This window comes from Chanodichthys erythropterus, chromosome 19 (genome assembly GCF_024489055.1).
Source record: "Chanodichthys erythropterus isolate Z2021 chromosome 19, ASM2448905v1, whole genome shotgun sequence".
Classification (NCBI taxonomy): domain Eukaryota; kingdom Metazoa; phylum Chordata; class Actinopteri; order Cypriniformes; family Xenocyprididae; genus Chanodichthys; species Chanodichthys erythropterus.
This window is the reverse complement of record NC_090239.1, coordinates 9,095,482-9,122,628: the sequence shown is the minus strand read 5'-3', so window position 1 is coordinate 9,122,628 and position 27,147 is coordinate 9,095,482. Positions and strand designations below refer to the sequence as shown.

The window sequence follows — 27,147 nt, the reverse complement described above, 5'->3', positions numbered from 1 at the left end:
TACATAAGAATGTTTACAGTGAAGCAATTTAATTTTGAAGTCCGGATACAACTGGATATTACCAGCATTTCATGGCTAGATACAATATTCTCTCAAAATAACAGGAGCATCTGTTCACAGACTACAGATCAGCCTGGGACTGAGAAATATTGTATAGGCCTGTTTGTTCATTTTTAATATAAAATTCAACTTAAAGCTTTGTATATAAATTCATACGACGACCTACAATTTTCAAAGTATCTTTGTTCCAAAAGTGTAGAGATGCCAGTGTTGCAGTCATGTGCAGGTGGGCTGTACTTACGTGTATGCTTCAAAATCTCCATTGTTGACAGCTTCAATCAACTGCTCCGTGATCTTTATAATCTCCTGCTTACGAGCTACTCGAACAGAACGGGTGAAAGATGAGGGATGATGGAGGGAGAGGAAATTAAATGATGAAAAAAGCAAAAAAAGCAACAAAGGAAAGTTAATAAGCACAACCTACACTGCAGATTCCTGCAAAAATGTCATAATAATGCCTACTGACACCAAGAGTGAAAGTGACATAAAACTGCAAATAAACAATTCATAACTCAAATGTTTTATTCTGTTAAAAAATATACATATGCCTAAATAAAAATAAAATGTGCTGAAAATACTCAGAAACCAGCTTCGCGTTTATCGGGAATGTCAGTACTGGTCACATGACACAAAAGCTTGTACCTTATTGGGTGGCGAGTTTCGGTGCGTTCACGACATGTCGTATTTACTGTAATTACAGACCAACTGGATGTTCTACTCAAAGGTGTTCATCTCCACGCAATTATACATTTCTGTTAATTCCAAAAGGAATCCATTTAATATAGACACAAATGTAATAAAACAAATAAGTCATTATGCAAATGCCTTATTAATAAACTTTTAAAGTTATTTAGCAGGACATTGTTATCCAATTCTGTTCTAGCTATAGTAAACTATTATTGTATGTCTTTTGTTTATTTTCAAATCTTAAATTATTTCATCTTAGGCAATTATTGAAGTGTTTCAGAGTGTCAAAGTCAGAATGTTGTAATTACGGTAATTCTGACATGCCGTGAACTCACCTTTTTTTCCACTGAGGAAAAAAAATGACTAAAAATGTGCAAATTTTCTCACACTCTGTGATGGGGACAGCAGAAATGCATATTTTCAATTTAAATGCTTGAGTTCAATGTAAATAGGCCTTTATAGTGTGTAAATACGCATTTGGATCAACGTGTTCTCCGTTAAACTACTAAAAATCAACCCTCTAAAACACCCGTCACAACCTTGACACACAATACAAACTGCCCACTGTGACATCTGATATGATGTCACTACCTAATTCTATTAGTAAGAAGAATTTGACTTCCTGTTGACATCCTCTGTGTGTGTATGTGTGTGTGTGTGTGTCCTTGTCTACCCCACACACTTACACTGAGCTGCGGACACACTCGCTGTGATACCGCCGACCCCATGGACTGAGGCGCAGGGGCCAGAATGAGTGCGCTCTAACTCTGGACATGAGGCATGTTCTGAACTGTTCCATGCCAAGCGTTTAACGTCATGCACGGGGACGGCTGCAACACACAATGCAGCACACGCAACAGTGAGGTGATGATGCATGCAGAAAGAGAGAGGACGCATGAACACATGAGTATGAAGTACAACATCACATGGGGATGGGTGTTTTGAGCTGTTTCATAAAAGTGGTTAGTATATTCAGCAGGTTTATTCTTTTTTGGAGCAAATCAATCCCTTGTCCTTTTGTATAAAAAGATCAGCATGAACATTTGGCTAAATTTCGCCTTGTGTATTCATATGGGTTTGGAACAACAGGAAAGTGGGTAAATGATGATTTTTGGGTCAACAATTCCTTTAATGCCTTATATAAAAGTATATCTGCAATATAGTCATTTGTTGTACTTCATAAACATGTTAGAATGTACATAAAGGGATAAATAAAAAAGAATGGAAAAGTTCAAAATGGAAATATGACGACAAAATGTAGACAATGAATCTATCACTTATGAAGCAGGTAACAGGAGGAAGAAGGGAGGATGGAGGAAATTGCTGAAGACAGATGGTGACAGATGTTAAAAGGAGAGAGAACAGGTGTGGATGAGGGCCTGTATGATGTGTTGCAGCTGCAGTGTTGCTTGGACACAGAATCAGTCAATTTTTGTTTCTTATACCATAACTCTTATGTTATTTTATCCATGGTCAGCCACCTAACAGAAGCCTTAAAGGGACAGTTCACCCAAAAAAGAAAATTCTGTCATCATTTACTTGTTCTCATGTCGTTCCAAACAAACAAGACTTTCGTTCATCTTCAGAACACAAATTCAGCAATTTCTGTCCCTCCATTGACAGTCTCCGCAACTACCACTTTGACGCATCGTGAAACGAATCCATATGAATTGAGTCGTTTAGTACAAATTTTCTGAAGAGATTGAATTTAGGCTTATATTCACATGTAAACATTGATCAGCGAACATAAACAGACCGAACCTGCGTGACGTGCGAGAACAAGCCTCTTCTGGAAGCTCAAATCTGCTGCATAACATGAGAATTAACTTTATTGGTTCTCGCACACGTCAAACAAATATGCTTGAGCTTCCATTTACCACAACTGATGTGTGTATATGTGCATAAAAGCCTAAATTCAAGCTGTTCAGCGAATAAAGCGTTCGAGTCTCTTCAGAAAATTTGGACTAAACTAGAGCCCTGTGCGGGACTGATTTCCTTAACCCACACCCGGCCGCTCCCGCTGAATATCTGACCAGGACCGCCCGCTCCCGCAACCCGCGTGTTCCACTCCCGCCCACGCCCGCAAAGTTTGTGTCCATTCCCGCCCGCTCCCGCGGACTTTCTCTCAGAGCTTGTAAAAAAAAGGCCTAAACAGATACTCTCAGACTAAATTCGTTCAAGTTATCATCCAGAATAACAGACTTTAAACATGATTGCGTTTAAATAAGATGAAGTAGCCGCAAAACCAAAGCACCACACGTGATAAAAACATTGGGTATTTTTGTATTAGCGTTATAAAACATTAACCGTAACAAAACCACAACTAGCGGCACCTCAGTTTTTAAACGCAGGCTACTGCATACACCGAACGATTAACTAAACAAGCAGTTTAAATAACAGTGTAAGTAAATAAGCCAAAGCGCAATACGAAATAACTTTAACTTATTAAATAAACACATATACTTTAAACAAATTAAATACAAAATGAAATAAATAAAATAAATAGAATGCCTTGCTTAAAAGGCCATTGCAAAGAACATAAATAATACTAATAAATAAATAAATAAAAATAACGTAGCCTACTTAAACGAATGATCACTGGGCCTTGCATTGCTTACTCCATATTACTATGAGGGAAAAGTAGCCTATATTGCTGACTGACTGCGGTCGCAGACTTGTGCGTCTTTCTTCCGCCACTGCATGCCCTCTCTGACGGTGCACTAGATCATGTGAAAATGCTCAAAATAAAACTCGCAAATTTTAAGAATTGTTTCCAAGTGTATTCTTTGTCTTGCTTTGCTTTTGTCAAGTAAAGAGCCGCTTCAATTTTCTTCTCAACTTCATTTGTTGACTCCATTTCTATTACACGCCAAATACCACAAATTGGTAGTTGCGTAGCTGTCAATGGAGGGACAGTCTTTCAGATTTCGCTAAAAATATCTTCATTTGTGTTTCGAAGTTGAACAGAAGTCTTGCAGGTTTGGAACAACATGAGGGTGAGTAAGTGATGACAGAATTTTTACTTTTGGGTGAACTATCCCTTTAACTTATTTGTCAGTTCCATTTTTTTTTTTTTTTTTTAATAGTAAAATAAGTGTTTATTTCAGCAATTTTACTATTTTATGCATGTACAGTACTGTATCTGTGTTCTCTCCACCAGCCTGCTCTCTGGATTTCATTATTATTTTTCTTTCAACTGGATTTAAAATGTTATTGTATATAATAGTTTTGATCATATATGGTACCATTTAATTTTTTTTTAAGAAGTCTCTTACACATCAAAAATTCAGTAAAAATAGTTATATTGTGAAATATTATTACAATTTACAATAACTGTTTTCTATTTTAATGTATTTTAAAATATAATTGTATTCATGTGATGGCAAAGCTGAATTTTCAGCATCATTACTCCAGTTTTCTGTGTCACAGGATCCTTCAGAAATCATTCTAATATGCTGATTTGTAATTTATTAAGAGATCCTTGCTGAATACAAGTCTTACTGACCCCATACAGTACATTTGAAAAGTAGTTTATGTAAATGACTTTGGTCATTTGCCAAACCCAGTTGAAGAAATATAATAAAATAATTGAAAATTGAAAACAAGCATTAGAATTCAACAAGGACTATGAACGATAATAGAACAAAATAAAAGCTCAGATACTCAGAGGCCTATTTCAGGTTTTCCTTAAGGTCAGCAACACATCAGAGACTACGTGGAGTATTGTTACATCAACCAGTGAGAAATTAAATCACAAATATGTAGCTTAGATCTGGGAATCTATTGAAATGTGTGTATGTGCAAAAAAAGCATATTAACATTTACGACTGTTCGAGACTTCAGTCACAAATCAGGGAGAAGAATGTAGGAAAAATCAGGAGCAGAACATCTAAAAGCTACTAAAGGGCATTTTCTGGTCTGTACACGTTACAACAGACAGATCTGTATATAGTACAGTTGAGTAGCATGCATCAGGGGGTGAATACATTTGTGAGCAGAAAAGGGGATCAACAACTGTGACATACTGTTCTACACGGAAAACAAGTGACCCATATATGATAGTATGCTTAAAGGGATAGTTCACCCAAAAATGAAAATTTGATGTTTATCTGCTTACCCCCAGTGCATCCAAGATGTAGGTGACTTTTTTTCTTTAGTCGAATGCAAATTATGATTTTTAACTGCAACCGCTGCCGTCTGTCAGTCAAATAATAGCAGTGATTGGGAACTTCAACTATAACAGTAAATAAAACTTGCTTAGACAAATCCAAATTAAACCCTGCGGCTCGTGACGACACATTAATGTCCTAAGACACGAAACGATCGGTTTGTGCGAGAAACCGAACATTATTTATATAATTTTTACCTTTAATACACCACTTTGTCCAACTTCGTTCAGCTTCCTGTTAGTGAGGTCAAAAAACGCGTTCTGAAGACGGAAGTGATGTTTCGCCCATATACTTCAATGAGATCACTTCCGTTGTCAGAGCGCGATCAGACCTCACTAGCCGAATGCTGAATGAAGTTGGACATAGTGGTGTTTTAGAGGTAAAAAATTATATAAATACTGTTCGGTTTCTCACACAAACCGATCGTTTCGTGTCTTAGGACATCAATGTGCCCTCACGAGCCACAGGGTTTAATTTGGATTTGTCTATGGAAGTTTTTTCGACTCTTATTGTTCAAGATCCCAATCACTGCTATTATTTGACTGACAGACGGCAGCGGTTGCAGTTAAAAATTATAATTTGCGTTCGACTGAAGAAAAAGTCCTCTACATCTTGGATGCCCTGGGGGTAAGCAGATAAACATCAATTTTCATTTTTGGGTGAACTATCCCTTTAAGGGCAGAAAGGCTGGAGTTGTGGGGGGTGGGGGACAAAAAGGTCTCGACTTGAAGGTTTAAGGAGGGATTGAAGGTGCCCAGGTGGTACGAGAGGATCTTGACTTACTGGCAGGAGAGCCCTGTGGTGAAGCCACCAGAGCGGGCGGCTCTTCCCCGGCACTGCACTGACTCATCACGGCACTGTCACTGCTCGCTCCCTGCGCACTCTCGGCTGGCACAGCCCCAAAACCACACGACACCAGGAGGAAAAACACACACATCTCTCATGTCCTTCACCAGCCGAAACAAACTAACATAGACACCACACCAACGCTGACACGCAATCATGACTAAATAGCTTAACGGTCACGAAGACGCTGAATGGGATGCGTTTAGATGAGCTGTTCTCAATAAAAGAAGCACTGTGTTTATGGGAACAGGACTACAGGTGATGATCCTGGATTTTCCAGCAGTTATGAGTGATGGTGTGACGCAGGTCTGTATCTATGGGTGTGGCGAAGCCGAGCCGTGTTTGTTGTGCTTGGACAACAGCGCGCTCAGAGATTGTTTCTCCAGGCTCCGCGCCAATTTCCTGTCCTCATCACCTAACCTCAGACGTGACGGAGCTAATGATAAGGCTCTTTAAACCGCTATTGTCTGTCCAGGCTCGGAGTGAATAAGGAGAGGAAATGAATTCGAGCCTGGCCCTTTTCGTGACAGAAAACTGTAATCGGCGAGAGTCCCTCGGGAAAAACAGTCCGGTTCACAACATGCTAATGAATTTACAAGACACGGCACATCAACAAACATCTAAATAAGTGGGGTGAAAAACACAGGACACACAAACACACAAAATCTACAAGGAAACCTACTGAGACACCGACAGCTTAAAAACAGATGCTGTGTATATATATTTAAATTGGTTTGAATCATTTGAATGCGGCTGGAAATTCATGTGCGTGACAATGACAAATTGTGTGAATGATCTGACAAAGAAATGCTTATTAAAGCCCTATTCGGATGGGACTAGTTTTCCCTGAGGATGTCAGGTAAATTTGTGTTTTGCAATTTTATTTAAGTTTGAATTGAACACGTCTATGTTTTTCCTCACACAGCTATCGCTATCTTAAAGAAATCTAATCCCGTCCGGATAGGAATGTTTGTGAATGTGTTGGGTTTTTTCCCACAATGAATTTGCCCTCATTATATTATAGCTAAATCTCTCTGGTGCACCTTTACTTTGGACCCTTTGCTTATGTTGTATCTCTAAACTAGTAATTTAGCTGTAAACTTTTTAGATGTTTTGTGCCATCATGCATGTTTATGTGTAAAGCACAACCCCGTCTCAATGCCCTCTTACTGTAATTCCCCTCCTGTCCGTCCGGCAGCACGCATTCATGGCCCTGCCTTCAAATTACAAAGTCTCAGCTGTCTCCGCAGCCTCACGTTTCATATTTCAAACGGCTGTTGACTGATGTGAGATGTATATTGTTAAATCAAAGGCTTTTTTGGCACTGCAGTACCGGAAGTGCTCGGAGAGGAGAGGGATTACTCTTCTGACACGAGCACCGGGAGCTGGAACGCCACAGTGCTGAAGGCATGCAGAGAACAGGAGAGAAGATCTGTGTACCTTTCCTACCTTTCATATCCTCTTCCTCAGTGGTATTACAGCTCTCTGTGGAGCCCTGGGGACACAAACAGACAAAAAACATACAAGACAAACAAAACATGAGACGTGAAGGAATAGTAATGAATAGCATTAAGTCTCTGAAAACAGTTTCAGAATTAGGGGTGGGAATCTTCAGGCAACTCGCGATTCGATTCAGTGTTCTTGAATCAGAGAATGATTCTCAAACAGTGCAGGCCCACTAATCTTTTGCAAAATAAAATAAAATAACCAAGATTTAACTTGTTTTTTAATTTAGACAGAGCCATTATAAAATAATTGAGCTTTTTAGCAACAGCACAGTTTCGCAGTCTATTCCAAGTTATACAATTATTATTATCATTATTAATAAAACTCACGATTCAACTGATTATTGATACATCTTTTTTTTTTTGCAAGAGTGAAAACTCTCAAATCTTTTGCAAGTTATTTATTTTACTTCATCATATTAAAGGGATAGTTCACCCAAAAATGAAAATTTGATGTTTATCTGCTTACCCCCAGTGCATCCAAGATGTAGGTGACTTTTTTTCTTCAGTCAAACGCAAATTATGATTTTTAACTGCAACCGCTGCCGTCTGTCAGTCAAATAATAGCAGTAGATGGGAACTTCAACTATAACAGTAAATAAAACTTGCTTAGACAAATCAAAATTAAAACCTGCGGCTCGTGACGACACATTGATGTCCTAAGACACGAAACGATCGGTTTGTGCAAGAAACCGAACATTATTTATATAATTTTTACCTTTAATACACCACTATGTCCAACTTCGTTCAGCTTCCTGTTAGTGAGGTCAAAAAACGCGTTGTGATGACGGAAGTGATGTCTCGCCGATATACTTCAATGAGCACGAGACATCACTAGCCGGAAGCTGAACGAAGTTGGACATAGTGGTGTATTAGAGGTAAAAAATTATATAAATAATGTTCGGTTTCTCGCACAAACCGATCGTTTCGTGTCTTAGGACATCAATGTGCCCTCACGAGCCACAGGGTTTAATTTGGATTTGTCTATGGAAGTTTTTTCGACTCTTATTGTTCAAGATCCCAATCACTGCTATTATTTGACTGACAGACGGCAGCGGTTGCAGTTAAAAACCATAATTTGCGTTCGACTGAAGAAAAAAAGTCATCTACATATTGGATGCCCTGGGGGTAAGCAGATAAACATCACAATTTCATTTTTGGGTGAACTATCCCTTTAATTAATTAAATATTATTATATCTTTTGAAAGTAAAAATAAATATAACAATATATTAAAATCAAGTTAAGAATTTCATTTGATCAGCCTAGATTCATTTAGAAAGAACCACAATAGTGCAATTCGTGAATTGTTCTCCCACCCCTATTCCAAAAGCTCCTGAAAATTGTACCTTGGGGCCATCGGCAGGGTTGTGCACAACTGTAGTTTGCGGCTCCTGTAAAATTGAATAAGATTTCATATTATGATTAAAGTAGGTAAGACTCGCATCCACAACGATCTGGTTAAAGACAACATCCTCCAGGAATACACGCGCATACTTTTAAAGCTATCACAAAATAAGGATTTTGAGATCAAATAAAGAAATAATGATGTAAACAGACAAATACTTTATGTGGAAACGAACACAAGGGTAAGGTACATTATGAGCTTGATGAACGTTCACAGCTCACTACAGAAAATCGACCACATGTGTACACTTATAAAAATAATAAATGGCATGCGTCACATGGATCTAAAGATGCAGTTTCTCAAATTCAACTAAAATATTCTGCCAGAACCACAGGGATAGAGAATCATAAACAAGTTAAAAATAGGCCTTGAAGTAAAGCAATTTCTGGATTATACTGTATGCTTTATATGTTTTCTCAGATTAACTTCCAGTTATTTTTCCCAAATGTTATGACCCATCTGAACCCTCAAAAAAGTGAAAAATACTTCATATTATTCCAATTGCCGCTTCTGTTGTCTTGTATGTTTCAGATAGCCCAGTGGTTGCTAGCTGTCCATCAACACTGTGGAGGCATTTGGAGGCCTCGGGAGGGGTCGGGGGTTAACTTGTGCTCTTAATGGATTGTTTTGGAGGTCCCAGGATGCTCTTTGCTCAGCTATATGGGCAGTCGAGCAAACAAGGCCCATCTGAAGTGTCAATCCACTTTCCTTTTCCTAAATCTCCAAGGGACACTGCTAGTTTCCAACACGGCCAAACGGCAGACAGCCTTCTGTGTGGGACACTGCATCTTTACTGTGACTGGTTTATGCACATAAATGTATGCTGAAATCCATACATTTATGCTACTCTGTATGGTGACTTGGATCAAATTCTTGTCTTTATAGGTTATTTTTAAGCACCATGTATATACAATAAGTGCAATGTCAAAGACATCTTGTCCGATGACTATATTTTGCTTGTACTTGTAATTGCGGTGTGTACGCCTTCAGAGGCAAACTAAGGACAAGAGGAGTGCAGAAGGACATAAACCAGCAGCATACGGACAAGAACAAATCACTCCTAATGATATGTTTATAAAACACCACAATTATGTGTACCAGACGTGCTTTGAAAGGACATGAGAGCACAAAAAAAAAAAAAAAATCAACTCATAAGGGAGGAATGACTAGGACATCTAGTGCACAGCAAACTACAGGTTTGAGTAGGGCTGTAAAATCGATTAATCGCGATTAATCGCATCTAACATAAGTTTGTGCTTATATAATATATGTGTGTGTCTGTGTATATACAGTGTATACACACACACACACACATACATATATATGTGTGTGTACACATGTATGCATATATATAAGCACAAACTTTTATGTTAGATGCGATTAATCGCAATTAAACGATTTCACAGCCCTATAGGTCTGAGGTATTTAGTACATGCAAAAACTGACATGCACCAAGTACTACAGCAAAAATGTATTATGGGATACGGTCAGATGAGTATATGGGTTACAAAGAGTGTTGAATGTAGATGAGGTACCATCGGTGTAGAAGAGGCCGTGTTGCTTTCTTTCATGGCGTTCACTACAGCGCTCACTACACTGTTTTTAGTGTTGTTTGTCTGGGGCTGAAATAGAGAGGACAGATTGAACTTCCTTTTCAGAAGGATGACATCACTATGGAAATGATTGGAGCCGATCCTCCTGTGAGTAAACGATTTTATGCCAGTCACGGCAGTTAAAAAAAAAATAAAAAAAATCACACAACAGATGAATAACATATGCCAGGAAGATGACTGTACAGAGTTATCCATCATTCAGACAGAGGGCGACGATTACTAATGGACATTTCAAGGTACCTTATAGTTGCTGTCAAAATCATTATAATACAGTCTGATAACTAGACCGCTCAGGCAACACATGGGTTGTACTACTACTAATTTGTAAAAATGACTTCAAAGCGCAAGACTTCTATAGCAAAGCTGTACTGCTTAAGTTGCCAATATACTTTTATTAAATTGTGGTGATTAAATTAAAACATCTGTGGATTTACCTTGACTCCATCTGCCTTTTTGTTGAGTAAACTTTTGCATGCTGAAGGGAACAGAGAAAAACCAAATTACTGCATACAGCGTGAGTGACAAAACCAACAGAATGTTCACATCTGCACATATTTCAAATGAATCCCATATAAAACATTTAACAAACTGCTGGCTTGCATTCCGTCATTCATTAGCATACAGGGTTTGGGAGGTAATGCTGACTAGAATCATTTTTCACCACAGGAGAAATTACTCATAGATCTTTATATATCAGTTTAAGCCAAAGATATATGAAGCTTTGGGAGATGAAGATAAAAAGTAACTTATAAATAAATAACTTACTGCAAATGAGAAATTCATTTTGGTGAAATTAACTTTAAAGGGGTCACATCTTGAGGGATCAAAATTTCCCTTGATCTTTAAAGAGAGTTTGCTGAACTACTGTACTGTGTGAAAACATATTGTAACCTCAAACTCAAACTTTTCACCAGTTAGAAACAGTTTCTTAAAACTCAATATTTTAGAAACGATTAGCTGAGTATTTCATTCAACAGTTTGTACAGCACACTTCATTCTTTTGTGAAAGTCACAATTAGAGATATGCAAAAATACATATAAATAAAAATATACTACAGTTCAAGGGTTTGGGGTCAGTAAATAGTTTTTTCGTTGTTACAAAAGAATTCCATTTCAAATAAATCCTGTTCTTTTGAACTTTCAATTAATCAAAAAATCCTAAAAATGTATGTATCATGGTTTCCACAAAAATTTTGAAAATATTGAAAGATTGAATATAGTACGAAACAACCAAATTGGCATATTAGAATGATTTCTAAAAGATCACGTGACACTAAAGTAATGGGTGCTGAAAATTCAGCTTTGCCATAACAAGAATAAAATGTTATAATATATTAAAATACATAATTATTTTAAATTGTAATAATATTTCACAATATTACTGTTTTTACTGTATTTCTGATCAAATAAATACAGCCTTAATGAGCATAAAAGACTTCTTTCAAAAACATTTTACTGACCTCAAACTTTTGAAAAGGTAGCTTATTCATAAATACATATAAAATCATTAAGTAGGTGCAGCGAAATGCTGTTTCACATTTCACATTTGAGCGGGTATTTATGAAAGGTTTAGCTGCAAACAAAAAAAAAAGAAGAAGAAGAAGAAGAAGAAAAAAGGAATTAATTTTAATGGTCAGAGCCAGGGTGGAAAATGGTCCTTATGCCCATTTTGGTAGCAAAAAAACAAACAAACAAAAATAGCACTCCTAATATTTTAAGAGTAGGGATCTCTTATAATATTAGTAGTGATTTTTTTGCCACCAAAATGGGGGGAAAAATAAAAATAAATAAATAAAAATGCATGATATAACCCCTTTAAAATTAACTAACTGCATAGACTTGGAATAAATTACCCATTTTATTCCATTTTTCACCAATCTCAGAGCAGATAGAGAGAATGAATTTGTTTCTCCATTTGCGGCCGCACACATAATGAGGGAAAATCATGGCTAATGTATGCAATTGATTTTTCCTTTAACTGCAACTGTTATTTCCCAGAGGGCATGTTTGAGAGGTCTTGAGTCAGTGTAGGGGAAATGGCCCCCGATATACTTCAGAGTCCCTCAGAGAACAATCAAATGGACTTGCGTAAGGCCTATAAAACCTCAATCATGGAAAAAAACCTAAAAACTCAAGTTTCACATTCGGTATTCCTGGTAAGCGCCTTACCTTCCATAAACAAATGGGAAGAAAAGATGGCAAGGTTAAGAAGACAAAAACCCATTTAGAAGCAGAGGACAAGCTGGAAGATAGCAGGCATTGTTTGCATTGCAGGCCTGCTTTCATGCTTCACTAATCATGAGGTGAGAGGTGCTGGTGGTGGATGCAATTCACCATACGGTCAGCCATGCAGTGTCAACGGGATTAAACCACGAGTCCCATAATGCAATGCACTGATGGAGTCATAAAGCTAGACCTCAACTCATTACCGTTCCACTGTCTCTCATATATCTAACTATGTCTCATAGGATTCACAGACTTTGATTGGGAAAGCTGAGCCAGCAGTCTTCCGTTATACTGCGGAACAATCAGATGGATTTGGGACCCCAGGACGGCCACGCTGCAGTCATACCACTATTAATGCTGAGTAGAAATAAATTATATAAAGGAAGAAGAAATTAACTCATTTTCAAACAGTGCAAAACAAAGTGCAGTAACCTTCCTTAATTAAAAAAAATAAAAATAATACATCGTTATATTGTGCAAAACAGGTTATAAAAGGTTAAAAACGATCATGTGGCATCCTAATGCAGTTTAAATAACAGGGGTGAACAGATACATTTCAATGCACTTGATCACAAAATTTAATAACTACTTATAATTGCATAATGCATTTAATGTTAAAACTTATTTTGCAATTTTTTCAAACTATTTTCCATTATATGCAATCTACATCTTTTGCACGTTTAATTGTCCCTACATGTTTTAAGCATCGGTTTATAATAATAGCAAAATAATTGAATTGTGATTCATTTTCAAATGAAAATAATCAAAGTGAGATCAAATATTCACACCCCTATTATATAATGCTTCAGGCTTGAAAAGAGAAAAAAGGTCTTTAAGGCAGCAGATTGAGCTGGTAAAATCAATTACAACAGCCACTAAACATTCAATACACCTTTAAATCAGACCTGTGCAAGCAACAAATTAAATATTATAGATTTAACAGGAGACATAGCAGACACACTAACATGCCTTATCTTCTTAATCTATTGGTCAGTAAGTCTTAGCTTGGTCATATAATGAAAAGCTCTTAAAAAAAGAATGAAGAAACATTGATGAAATGTCATTACTGGTTATTGGTTAACATTGTACATATTCAACTGGAGAAATGGCTTTAGCAATAACAGAATATAAAGAGTTATAAACACTTACAGTACTAGTTGAAGCCAAGAACTGATGGAGAGCATTGATTGGACGGCTCAAAAGAACATTAAAGGAATATTCCAGGTTAAATACAACTTTAAACTCTTAGGTTTGTCCTTCAGTTTGTAAAAAGAGAATGGAAATGCATTACAAATAAACTGAGATTTGTGGTAATTGAGGCCACAGATGCTGTCCATATAATAAAATAATATAAAGCCAAAAATGAAATTTCTGTTATTAATGACTCACCCTCATGTCGTTCCAAACCCGTAAGACCTTCATTCATCTTCAGAATACAAATTATGATATTTCTGATTAAATCCGAGAGGTTTCTGAGCCACACATAGGCAGCAACGTCATTGTACCTTTCAAGGCTTAAAGACATTGTTAAAATAGTCCACGTGACTACAGTGGTTCGGTCTCCTGTGTTGTTCACGTTGTAAGCACAGTGCGACGCTTCTGTGTTTACGTCAGAACGCCAGTAAAATGTGTGGTTCAGAAACCTCTTGGATTTCATCAAAAATATCATAATTTGCGTTCTGAAGATGAACGAAGGTCTTACGGGTTTGGAACGACATGAGGGTGAGTAATTAATGACAGAAATGTCATTTTTTGGGTGAACTAACCCTTTAAGAATAGTTATTTGTATTTTTACACATTTTATGAATTGTACTTTTCAAACAGTGAGCCAAGAGTGCATTTTCCTGGCAGCATCCAGATCGCATACAACTTTAATGGGAATGCTAATGGATAGCTTTCTATAGGCATTTTAGAGCTCCTTGGGGAATTTTATGGATACAGAAAATCCTGCGGAAAGAGTAAAAAGAAGTACGGTAGAACGCTAATCCTAACACATCATATAACTACTGAAACAACCAAAACAGTACATATTAACAGGTTCAACAAGACAGCAAAGAGCTCTTATTTGTTTTCCATAATCCTGAGGGATCTGCAAGGATCTGATCTTTTCTTAATTGTTCTCCTTTGACCATTTCGTACATATGAAATATTCTCACCATGCTGACAGCTGCTCAGACACAGCTTGTTGAAGATGGCAGCTGGCTGACATTTACTGAATCTGACAGACTGCTGTCCTAGAGAGTGTAACAATTCAATTTGACCAGACAACACAACTGGAACCAGAGACCTCTTCTCCACTTTCTCCTGACTCAGAGACACTGTCAACAGTGTCGTCCATCTGCCCTCCAGGGGGCCTCCTTCCCCGCAGACCACCTGGCGCTCACCGGATACATGCGCCAGCTACATCGGGTCTGACGACTGGCAGCAAGCCAACCCCGCTCCTGCCCGTCCATGTAGTTAAGCCCCTGCGCTCTTGGCGAGGGGAGCAGGAAGAGTTGAGAGGAAGAGTGGTAGGGCAATGGTGGCTTGGCTAGGCTGCACGGGTCTGCTTTAGTTAACAACACAGGACACGGATCTAAGAACCTCCAAAGCTCCATCCCACCCAAACCTCATGATTCTCCATGAGGTGGAGGAGGACAGACACGTGACCGGGGTCCTGTATCTTCAGCTAAAGCAGACTTCACTTAAATGCTATTTAACCCAATAGCACAAAACACCAGAAAGCTGATCAGCAGGGAAGGAGGGGGCCAAAAAGGGCTGAAGCAATTTAACCGAGAGGAGCAGAGCGAGAAAGACAGAGAGAAAAAGAGAAAGTCTAATCAAAGGAGAAGCAGCGGCATTCGCATTTTTTTTTTTTTTTACTCCATGCAGACAATAATGCATGCAAGCCTATAATGGGTCTCGTGGTGGCTGTGGTGTGCTGTGGTATTGATTGGATTGTTTTGCCTAGAGCCGCTATGTGTAAACTGAACTGGGGACAGTTGCAAGATGAAATGAGACATTGTTTGTTCACGCATATAAAAAGAGCCAATCTATGCCGACAGATAAATAGACTTTTTGAAAGCTGAACAAAAGCTAAGATGCTTCAAATGTCAGTATTAGGGTCATTCTCAAAATTTGGTACACTCTCCAAAAATGCTGGGTTAAAAACAAAACCCAAGTTGGGTTGAAAATGGGCAAACCCAGCAATTGTGTTGTTTTAACCCAGTGAATGGGTTATTTTAACCGAGCGGTTGGGTTAAATGTTTACCCAACCTGCTGGGTAGTTTTATTTAACTCAACTATTGTTTAAAAATGACTGTATTGCTTGTTTAAAATGAACCCAATGTATGTTGGACATTAATATCTAGTAATACATTAAATTAATGAACATTTATTATTATGTTTAATGAATAATAATTAAACATTTATTAAATTGCTTGTTAACAAATGTTCACCTTTTTATTGTTGCCTCTAGTAATTATATGTCTGATTTTTAATTTCCAACCTATTTTGGGTTCATTTTAAGCCAGCCATATAGTAATTTTTAAACAATAGTCGAGTTAAATAAAACCGCCCAGCACGTTGGGCAAACATTTAACCCAACCACTGGGTTAAAACAAGACTATCACTGAGTTTGTCCATTTTCAACCCAGCTTGGGTTGTTTTTAACCCAGCATTTTTCAGAGTGTAACAAACATTGATCACAAAGAAAAAGATTTAAAATAATTAAGAAATCCCATACAAAATTAAATCAACTATAACCGAATACTATAAATACTAGAAAATGGTTTTAATTTAGATTTTTTTTTTTTTTAAAGTTGAATTTGCCAGATGCCCAGAACTCAACTTCTATGAACTCTAGTTACAGCAAAAGGTGATTTTTCCACTACGTCGAGCAATTAATTTTAATTATTTATTTCATTGATTAGTGGAGGGAAGATAATTGAACCTGCTCTAACACTTGTAGGATTAAAAGCTAGAGTAGCTAGATGAATGTTAAAGTTACATGGTCATGTAAAAGCAAAGCAGTAAAAAAAACACGGCTGAAAAAATGACATGCTATTTCATAAACTCTTACACATCGCTCAAATGCATGACGTGTATCTGTGAGAGATGATAACTCAGCGGGCCACTATCCTTTTAAATGTGAGAACTTCTCTTAGACTATACAGCAGATGTTGCTAATGAGAGTGGAGACTGAAGTAAACCAAATAATTTATGCAAGTGATGACAAGAGAGGCAGGCTTCTCATTGGATGCATGCTGGTTGGATAGAGCAGAGGGAGGGTGGGGGTTTGAAGGAATTGTGGAGGGGGCTCGCTGGTCCCCCTGGTGGCGAGGTGAGGAGATGCACTCTCACATACCTTCCTGTGCAAGCGCGGCAGTGCTTGTGGTGGGAGCAGCAGGGCTGGTATGCTGCCGGCCCACTATTGGACAGAGAGGCGTTGAGTTGGGAGAAGCTATGGAATTTTTTCAAACCCTCTACTGAACAAGTTACCATTGTTTTTTATAAGGAATTAATGTCTAGAATATCTGTCTCTAAAACAAGCTAAAGCTCTCAAACCTGCATTATCAAAAACAAAAAGATATACCTGCACAAACCATAAACATTGTCTGTTCAGGAAGTAAACTGCAAATGTTAACAATTAAACAAATGAAGAAGAAACTTATTGATATTCCTTTACTGTTATCCTCAAGCCTCAGAGAGAAAACCTTAACAGCTCAAAGAACTCTTGGAGCAGAAAAATCTAAAACTTTATTCTCCTGTAATCCAAAGCTCTAGATGCTAAGTGAATTTTCCCTCAATTAAATTACTGAGCCAGCCTTTAGAGATCTTTTTAATAGTGAAAAACTGGAGCAAGACTTCAAGAGGTGGGCCAAGTTCATCCATGACTTTGCACTTTCCTACCTGATCCCAGGAGAATGAGGAAACTCACCTGAGAAGTTTCTAGAAACCAGCATAGTAGTAAGAATGGCTCCCTGAACAAAGACAGAGAAAAATAGAGTGTTTAGTCCATGGCAACAGGAATTTCAGCACTAATTACCCAAGGGATGAAGACTGGAGTTAGTCTAAGGGCCCTTCAAACCCATGCCGTACCTTGAGTTTTCTGCGGGCGTTGAACTTGCGCAAGCACTCCACAGTCTCTTGGCGATGCATCATGGATGCCACTGTGGACCGTTGCTGAAACAAGCAAATGCAAGAAGAAGAAAAATATTGCACATCAGCGTTATTGAGGTATTTGAACCAATTAAAGGAATAGTTCACCCAAAAAGGAACGTTCTTTCGTTATTTACCCATCCTCATGATTTACCCATCCCGTATGATTTTTGTTCTTCCATGGAACACAAAAGAGGATATTTTAATAATATACTTGTTGCTTTTCCAATTCAATGAATAGTGCACTTTCAGGCTTCAAGAAGAATTCAAAAGTGCCATAAAAGTAGTTCATACAACTGATTGGGGCAGTTGTGGCCTAATGGTTAGAGAGTTGGACTTGGTTGTGGGATCGAGTCTCAGTACCGGCAGGATATGTAGGTAGGGGGGAGTGAATGAGCAGCGCTCTCTTCCACTCTCAATACCCACAACCAAGGTGCCCTTGAGTAATGCAACTAACCCCCAATCACTCCCTGGGCACCGCAGCAAAAATGGCTGCCTACTGCTCCGGGTGTGTGTGCACTTGGATGGGTGAAATGCATTTGGGAAGCACAAATTCCTGTCTGGACTCAGAAAATAGAACAGAGTTGTTTGGACCACATTTATGATGCTTCTTAGGGCTGCACGAAAAACTGATGATCATGATTATTTTGCTCAGAAAATCGACTGTTCAAATCAAGAGAACGTCAACAAGCAAACTGAAGGAATTCAGACTGACTGCTTAAATAATGGAGCAAATACCAGTAAATTGACTAGTGTAGATTGACTATCACCTTGAATGATTCATTTAATTACTCTCCTCATAAATTTTGCATCTGAAAGGGAAACTCCTACAAATGCATATGCAATAAGGTCAGCTTAAAAAAATGGCATGCCTCTTCGGTGCAAATTTTTCACTGCGTGTCTTTAGTAAATCCTGCCAGGAGTTTTTTAACAGCAAAAGAGGGTTTGCGCTGGCGCAAGCTGTTAGTAAATCTGGCCCCATGTTTTCAAATCATCAGCTTTTTTTTTCTTTTTCCAGTGCAAAGATGGCATTGTGCACACTGCTGCCAGTTTAGGAAGATTAAGTAAAACAGTGCGTGAAAAATGTATCCATATAATTAATCGAGAAAAAAAGAAATGGTGATCACGATCAATCATGCAGCCAGAATGCTTTTGCACCATTTTTTGACATTTGAAGTCTCCAGTCCCAATTCATTGTAGTTGCAAAGAAAAGAGCGACAGGCACATTACAAAAAATTTCATGTATGACATACTCAAAAGTCAGATAATGTCAAATAATGACAATTTTCATATATGAGTGAACTATTCCTTTAAGCACCTCAAACGTCAAAACAAACAACCTATTCGCAGAGCTCAAATATGTGGAATGTGACCGCGTGTAAGACTGCACTTCACATTAAACTCTAAAAGAGCTCAGATCATTCCCAACGGATCTTTCTTGCTCGGGGCTTGCGGTAAATGTAGTCTTCGGCAAAGATAACTTACGCAGACCCATGGGTGCTTGAGGGCCTGCTCTGCTGTGATTCTCTTAGCTGGGTTGATGGTCAGCATTTGGTTGATGAGGTTCTTAGCCTCGGGGGTGACCGTGTCCCACTCCGGAGAAGGAAACTGTGGGGGAAAGAATCGTGAGTGAGTGTTAGATATGCAATCTAAATGCAGGAGAATGCCTAGAGTGCTTTTCACACCACAAGACGTACTGACACACATACAGAGCAGTCTGAATCGAGGCCTAATGAAATTAAACCTATCACAAGGCAGCGTACAGGATTCAATGAGTCACGGCAGTCAGGCCTCCTACAGCCGGCCTATTCGGCACGGCTGGTGCACGAAACATGTTGCTTGCGCATTTCACACCTCATGGCTTCATTGCAGCCCATAACTAGAGAAAATTGCAGTTGTAATTAGCCAATAAAAAGCTGTGTCTGTATCAGTGTTGAATGTGTGTCACACCTCCTTTTTCGTACCAGGAGATCTTAATGTGGCCGTTACAAATCCTTTGTCTGTTCCAAGAAAACCCTGGGCAGGTTCCAGGAAGTATAATTTGTTTGCGCATCAAGCTGTGTTGCATCAGCTAAAACGAGCATGTGGATTGTACTTAGAAACACTGCAGGTGCTCATAAGACCTTACACAGAGTGATTTAGCTGCGCTTTTGGCTCAGGACACTGTTAATACATGTCATGGGTGGGGCGTTTTTGCACTGCTGTGCGCTGCTTCAGCAAAGACGGCCACTCAGGACTGCGGACGGCGCATCCAAATGTGACCACAATGCCGGAAGGCGCGGTGACAGAAGCTCGTAATGAATGATGAGGCTCAACTACACCTCATTGATTGTGATCACGTGACAAAGGTTACAAAAGTACAAAACAGAAGCTCATGGTAAGGTTTCCTAATTCAATTCTTAAGGCATATACTGTGTGATAATAGCACTGTGCCAACCTGTAGAGATTTAGAATAAGATTCATGCCATGGCAGATATATAAACATTGTTACCGTTATTTACTTTACACGTGATACCAACAAAGAAAAATGCAAAAAATAAAAAGTGGAGGAATCATCCAATCAGAATTTAGAGCCAGAACTATCTTTATAATATTTATTGCCTTCTGTTACATATGCACTACCATGCAAAAGTTTGCAAAAGTCAGTAAGATTTTTTTTTTGAAAGAAATTAATATAATGTAATATAATTTAATGTTACAAAAATTTATATTTTAAATTAATGCTGTTCTTTTGAACTTTCTATTCATCAAAGAATCAATGTATCACAGTTTCCATAAAAATATTACTATTATTGATATTGATAATGCTTTTGAGCACCAAATCAGCATATTAGAATGATTTCTGAAGGATCATGTGACACTGAAGACCGGAGTAATGATGCTGAAAATTCAGCTTTGCCATCAGAGGAATAAATTATATTTTAATTATTTAATTATTTAAATGAAAAGCAGTACTTTTAAATTGTGACAATATTTCATAATATTACCGTTTTTAATGTATTTTTGATTAAATAAGTGCAGCTGGTGTGAGGATAATAGACTTATTTTAAAAAAAAATTACAAAAAAAAATGTACCGACCCCCAACTTTTGCAACACTTATTTGTCATGATTCACAACAGGTTACGATTCCTGATATAAACCATTTTGTGGTTGGATTGTTTAATATATTTTGTGATAAAAGATTTGTCACATCTCCTCCCCTGACCAGACCTGACACTGTGACCACTAAAACCATCTAACCATCATTTTCACAAAAGGCCACAGTTATAATAATCTCCTCCCTTTTTTATTTTAAACACCCATTTTAACAGAATGAATAATCTCTCTGGGGCAGTCACTCGCTTCATGTCCTGCGACATACATCTGAGGGTGTGACACAGTGATGCAATTGATGAACAATTTAAAAACGCACCACACATATACGCAAACAAACAAGCACATACACTCTAGGACAAGGCAGTTGTTTCTAAGCAAAGCCCATCTCTCTGCAATGCGTCAGGGAGGGCCTGACATAATCAATAACAGCACCAGTAGTTCTAAATCGCACCCAATCAGAAATTAAACAGGCCGTTGGACCACAGTAAGTGTCGCAGAGACCTTGCGACATCTGTTGTAATCAAATAATTGTGGAGCAATTAAGCAATGAGCTGCAATTTAATTGTATTATTTTATATTTCTTTTATTTTTAATAGGATAATTAGAAAAAAAAGAATAATTAATTAAAGGCTGAATTTTATAAAATAAAAGGTTATTTTATAAAAAAAACTTTTTTTTACATAAAATAAAATTCCAGCTCATTGATTAGTTGTTAGATCATTTGTTGATTACATTTTATTTTATTTGTGTCTCTAAGCTTTAATAAATGATTTTATTTCCACCTCTTGGCCCATTATTGCCATAGGTTTAAACATTTCTTGCACAGCTCTCCCTCTTGAATTTTATTCCAAGTGATTTCACAAACGTTCACAGGAAATGTTAACGGTATCCTGCTGGGAAATTCCAGGGATTTTCTGAAAGGATGTAGAGGCCTTGTGATGTGCAGTCTAAAATTAAACAAGCCTCACTAGACTGATTTATGACTTAATAAATTCACATAGATTGGACTAATTAGAAACATCCCAAAATATGATTTAAAAGTAAAACATGGCTTCAAAAATTGATGCAAGTTTGACAGAAATGTGGCCAAAAGAAATATGGAAGGCAAAAACTTCCACATTCACTCCTAGTGAATGCCCCCATTTAAAGACTTGATGGTGCATTCAAAGACCAATCAGATGAAGGGGGTTTTCGAGTGGAACTGCTACAGACAGGGACAGTGAGAGTGTGGCTGCACTGGTGGACAAATGTACTTACATCATAAGCTCCAGCCTTGATCTGTTGGTATAACTTGTGTTGATCTTCATCCCAAAATGGAGGGTAGCCCACTAGTAGAATGTACAAGATTACACCTGTAAAAGAAATGGAAAACAAGAGAGAAAGAAACAATAACCTTATACTGTTAAATATTTGATTGATTGGATGACAGACATTCTGAGGTATTTTCAGCATGGTTATGAAGCTGTTCCACTGATTGCATTACAGTACGTTTATACCATGGTCTGTCAGAATACTCCATTCTGATTGTCTGGAAAGTGTGAGTTCAAACCATGTAATGCACAGGTAGCTCCAGTCAGTTTAATCACGATCTATATCAATGAGCTGCTTTCATTGAAGCACATGCGCGCGCGCACACACAGAGATCAGAGATTGTGATACACACACACAGATACATTCAGGAGCACAGAAACTTGTCGTCAACATTGCCCCAGGACTTTTATTAATAAATTAGCTTCGCTACTGAATTGCTACATTATATTACTCAGCAAAGAAGTGGTAATGTTGCTGATTTTAAAGTAATTAAACTCACAGCTTCATTGTTTATAGAGACACTGCACAGGTCATGCAGGTCATTCATCTCTCTCTCTCTCTCTCTCTCTCTCTCTCTCTCAATAATTCAATCAAATAAATGTAATCTTACCGCAGAATGCTATATCAAATGAGTCGTAGATATAAATTAACTTTCATTTTAACCCTTCCAGTAAAATTTTGTGGTTCAAACATTTAACTAGTCAGTGTTTGCAAGTAACCATGGTATAAGCGGGATAATCCACAGCTAGTTGTGCATTACACAATTTTAATGCACTGCAAGTTAACTATTACAACTGGATTGTAAATGGAATACAATTTATTAGACAAAGGAATACCATATTTACATCCAAATAGTAACATGGTTTTACATGGAACTAAACACTGTTGACTAGTACTTAATAATTTACGTAAAAAGAAAGTGTAGTTTGTGTGCCTTGTTACTGCATGTGTAACCTGCAACATGAACCCCCTTTTTGTTACACTGTAATTATACATTTAAGTACTGAATGATATTAAGTAACTACATGTACTTACAATAAGGTTAGGATTAGGGTTTGGTTTGGTAATTGTGCATAATTTACAGTTATTACAATAGTATCCAGTGTAACATATGTAACAATGACACTGTAAAATAAAGTGTAGCAAATCATATATTGCAAAAGATTGTGTTGACAGACAGGTCTACAGTGCACCTGCACTATATTTTCTGCTGAGTTCAGTATGCGACACACATCAAAAATAGGTTCGGCACTGAAACTCTACTTGCAGTGCTCTGCAGCATTCATGCAGTGTGAATACTGCAACCTGTTAATATAGGAAGCAGTTCAAGCAAACTGAATATGCATGAGGTCTAATGATTAAGGACCCTGTTGAAGACTCACCACAGGCCCAGATGTCCACAGGTTTGCCGTAGGGATCCTTCCTCAACACCTCTGGAGACAGGTAGCCAGGTGTGCCAGCAAAACCTAAGACAAAACAGCAAAGAAGTTGGAAAGTGACCATTCTTCACTCTGAGTATAACATAAAGTGGATGCAAACTGCAGACTCCTGTAGGCGATGTAGTTCAGCCAATTAATATTTACTGAAATGCTAATAATTCCAAGCATGTGTGTGTGCGTGTGGATAGTTTTTCCATTCGCCAGAACCATTCAGATCCAAAATGATGATGTGCTGAGATTGCTACCTCCCTCCAGCACTGGCAAGGCTGAAGAGGGCTGGAAATAGATGGGTTTTAAACAGCTGCCCACTGTGGTAAAATAATTCTGCGCTGTCCAATCATATAGCTTGTATATAACAATTATACCACCCACAGAGCTTTGCTCGTCACAAAGCTTAGGTATACATCAGTCAAAACAAGATGATTACCTATTTAAAACTAAAGAAAGCTGTACTGATACTTGATTGGCATAAAGCAGAATGGAAGCAGAATTAACTAGCTGCCAGTAGGGGGCCACAAGGCCTGAGAGAAGCCTGAATGATGATTTTATCCAGGAAAGGCAGCTGTTGAGGGACATTTTCAGAGCTAAAGGATCTTTCACACACCAACAGAAATGATGTGTGAAAGGGAAACATGAAATGGGCAAAGATTGGCATTTAGCACGGCCAGAAAATGAGCCTTTGTGGCCATTCCAATCCATTTCAGACTGGAGGTAATGGAGCGGGAAATGTCGGAACATCCTTTTAAGATAATCTGAAAGAAGTTTACGAGGGAATCAGCACAGTTGTGTGGGTAAAATGTCTGAAAAGTCCTCACAAACATAGTAAATCCTGTCAAATTTAATAGACTAGTAGTAAACAAGAAGTATACCTGTATACTGCAGAACAGTGGTCGCCAACCCGTCAATCGCAATCGACTGGTCGATCTTTAACACTGTTCCAGTAGCTCGCGAAAATAACAGAAATGCATTAAATTTCTCCAGTCTTTGTACTGTATTTTTGTATTTATTTTTTTGTTATTTTCTGGAGCTACTGGGACAGACAGATAAAGGTAAACAGCCCACATTATGACTGAGTCTGTAAACGGCCGTTAACAGAGACGCTGAAGACGGACACGAAGAGGAGAAAATTCTGTAACTTAGCACGCAGAGCAGCTCACTGTTCACGATGCTCGAAATAGGAAGAAAATATAAATATTGAATTGGGGGTGAGGGAATATGAATTCATCTCTAAAAGGAGATCAGTCTTCAGGAAGATTTCGATGGAAATGGCATTTTATTTTCCTCTTACCTCCGAATAAAGTAGCTAATTATTAGCGCATTCAGCTTTGTTTACAGTGGTAACCAAGGAAACGCTGTATCACTGTTGCTCCATAAGCACCACCTGCTGTCAGAGAGTGAATCTGCGTCTCATTCAGCTTGCTGTTTTTGTTTCATGCTTTTTTTTGTGTCTGTAGCATTTATAATTTCACAAAGATAAAGTCAGACCGTTGTGTTTTTGCTTTAAATCTTGAAATTAAATTTAATTCAAATAAAAAACAACTGCTCATGCAACCCTCGTAGCATCTTTGCTTGCATTGTGATTAAAAATCAGCGATTCCCTCTAATTTGAAATGGCTGTTTTTTTATTTTTTCATAATAATATTAATAATAAATATCTGCACCCAGTATCAGAATTGGCCAATTTGCTTGTAAAAATAAGAAAATAAATCAGAATCTACATTGAGCACGAAAAAAATACTAAATACAATCTAGGCTGTCTTTTTCTGTCAAGAAAAAGGTCTTTCAAAAAGGTCGAGGTCAAGGATCTTGGGCTTAAAAAGGTGACCACTGCTGTAGAAGGTATAAAAAGTATTAATAAATGGGCAAAACAAGAATGCAACAATCTTAATTAGGTGAATGCTAAGGCAAACATTACTATCACTATACTGAATCTAAGGAAATCATTTGGATAGGTGTAATTAGCAACAACTCGTGAGATCCTCACAAGTAAAAGTTTGTGTGAGAAGCAGAATTAGAGCTGAAGTCATAGAGTTATTTACCAAACCAGGCCTGCTGATCTCCCTGCACCTCGATGGCCAGCCCAAAATCAGCCAGTTTCACTGCCGCTCCTTTCATCTTACTGGCCAACAGCAAGTTCTCGGGCTGAGGAGGAAAGCAGATTAAGCTTTTAACACACTAAACACTCACAAACATTTCAAATCGACTCCAAAGGCAGGTTAAAAAGATTCTTTGGGATTGACGGTGCACAGCGTGTGGCCTAAAGCTGGGAGAGTTTACTGGTGTTGAACGTTGAATCTAATGAGATGTTCACACTGACAGAGATTTGCAGCATCAAAGCAACCAGACGTCACTTATTACAATCAGAATTTGGGCATTTTCCATACAATCTAGGTGCATCCAGACAAACTATAAAGCTGAGAAAATTAAACATATGTAAATGAGCAGCATACCAATTTACTTTAATTCTTAATATTCTAAATAATGATTCTCATAACTTCAAGTTATTTTTACTGTATTACTGTAAAAAAAAAGCTACATAATGATTTGTATTCATTAAAATTAAAGACATAATCACCAAAAATAGTCATAATATAGACACTAGTCAATCGCTGTTTTATTGACGACAAAACACGGCTTTGACCGCTTCACCCAACGGTTCTGTGTATCACTACACAACTACCTTAGCAACCACTCTTAGCGACGTAAACTGTTTGTACTCAATGGATATTGTTCATTGAAGCTTACTGTATTATGCAGAAGAGTATTGTGAGAAAGAGATCGAGTGAGCGAGTTTATTACCTTCATTCAGATTTAGCATTTTGCTTCAGGTTAGTCCTATGTTCATAATAAAAAAAATGTTTAAATGTCCAATGTATCATCCTGTCCTTTTACCAGTTAAGGGGTTTTCCATGACTGACAGCGCTAGTCAAAGCATTTGTCAGTTGCGTCTTGTTCCGTGTTCACAACAAAAGGCTTTAGTGAAAGTTTACTTCATGAAAGTTGCATTGATACATATTTTTGGCTTTAATATTTGTATTGTGTGGTAACCGTTTTCTAAAAGCAATAAGGTATTAGAAGCTAGTGCTGTGTCATGAATAAGTCATGGCTTCACGTCATGCATAACAACGCCCTTCAGCCGTGACTTATTCACGGCTCTCGTACCTTATTGCTTACTTAAAATCACTATTTTCTATCACTCCAGTCTTCAGTGTCACATGATCCTTCAGAAATTATACTGATATGCTGATTTGGTGCTCAAAAAACATTATTATTAATGTCGAAAATAGTTATTTTGGGGAAACCATGATACATCTTTTTCAGGATTTGTTGATGAATAGAAATTGCTAAATGTATTCGAAATATAATTATAAATGTCTTTACTGTCACTTTTGATCAAATTAAAAACATCCTTGCTGAATACACAAAGTATTTTTTATTTTTTTTTTAATATCTTGACCCGAAATGTGGGTTTTCTTACTGCTGGATGCCCTAAAAAATATACACTACCAATCTAACAAGACCATCAATACAGCCACTTACTGTCAGTGTGAACAGCCACTAACGTGAAGCACATCACCAGCAGATGTGCAGATGAACAGGTGGTTTCACTATACCAGCCAAACCAGCTCAGCAGGATAAGACAGATTTC

General features: G+C 37.8%; 1 protein-coding gene across 14 annotated transcripts in view; it reads right to left on the bottom strand.

The window, feature by feature from the left end:
* Positions 1-27,147, bottom strand: part of camk2g1 (calcium/calmodulin-dependent protein kinase (CaM kinase) II gamma 1) — an 87,191-nt gene that overhangs the window by 5,163 nt on the left and 54,881 nt on the right. Inside the window, exons 7-20 of one of the 14 annotated variants that reach the window (XM_067368695.1) lie at positions 25,538-25,640; positions 23,442-23,525; positions 22,006-22,100; positions 19,137-19,259; positions 17,592-17,675; positions 17,431-17,473; positions 16,858-16,920; positions 10,721-10,761; positions 10,209-10,295; positions 8,615-8,659; positions 7,203-7,257; positions 5,700-5,804; positions 1,434-1,577; positions 302-377 (exon numbers count right to left, since the gene is read on the bottom strand). In XM_067368695.1, the coding sequence (XP_067224796.1) occupies positions 302-377; positions 1,434-1,577; positions 5,700-5,804; positions 7,203-7,257; positions 8,615-8,659; positions 10,209-10,295; positions 10,721-10,761; positions 16,858-16,920; positions 17,431-17,473; positions 17,592-17,675; positions 19,137-19,259; positions 22,006-22,100; positions 23,442-23,525; positions 25,538-25,640 (1,148 nt within the window). The remainder of the gene's footprint in view (positions 1-301; positions 378-1,433; positions 1,578-5,699; positions 5,805-7,202; positions 7,258-8,614; positions 8,660-10,208; positions 10,296-10,720; positions 10,762-16,857; positions 16,921-17,430; positions 17,474-17,591; positions 17,676-19,136; positions 19,260-22,005; positions 22,101-23,441; positions 23,526-25,537; positions 25,641-27,147) is intronic. The other 13 variants (XM_067368696.1, XM_067368700.1, XM_067368702.1 and 10 more) reach the window with 13 other exon arrangements.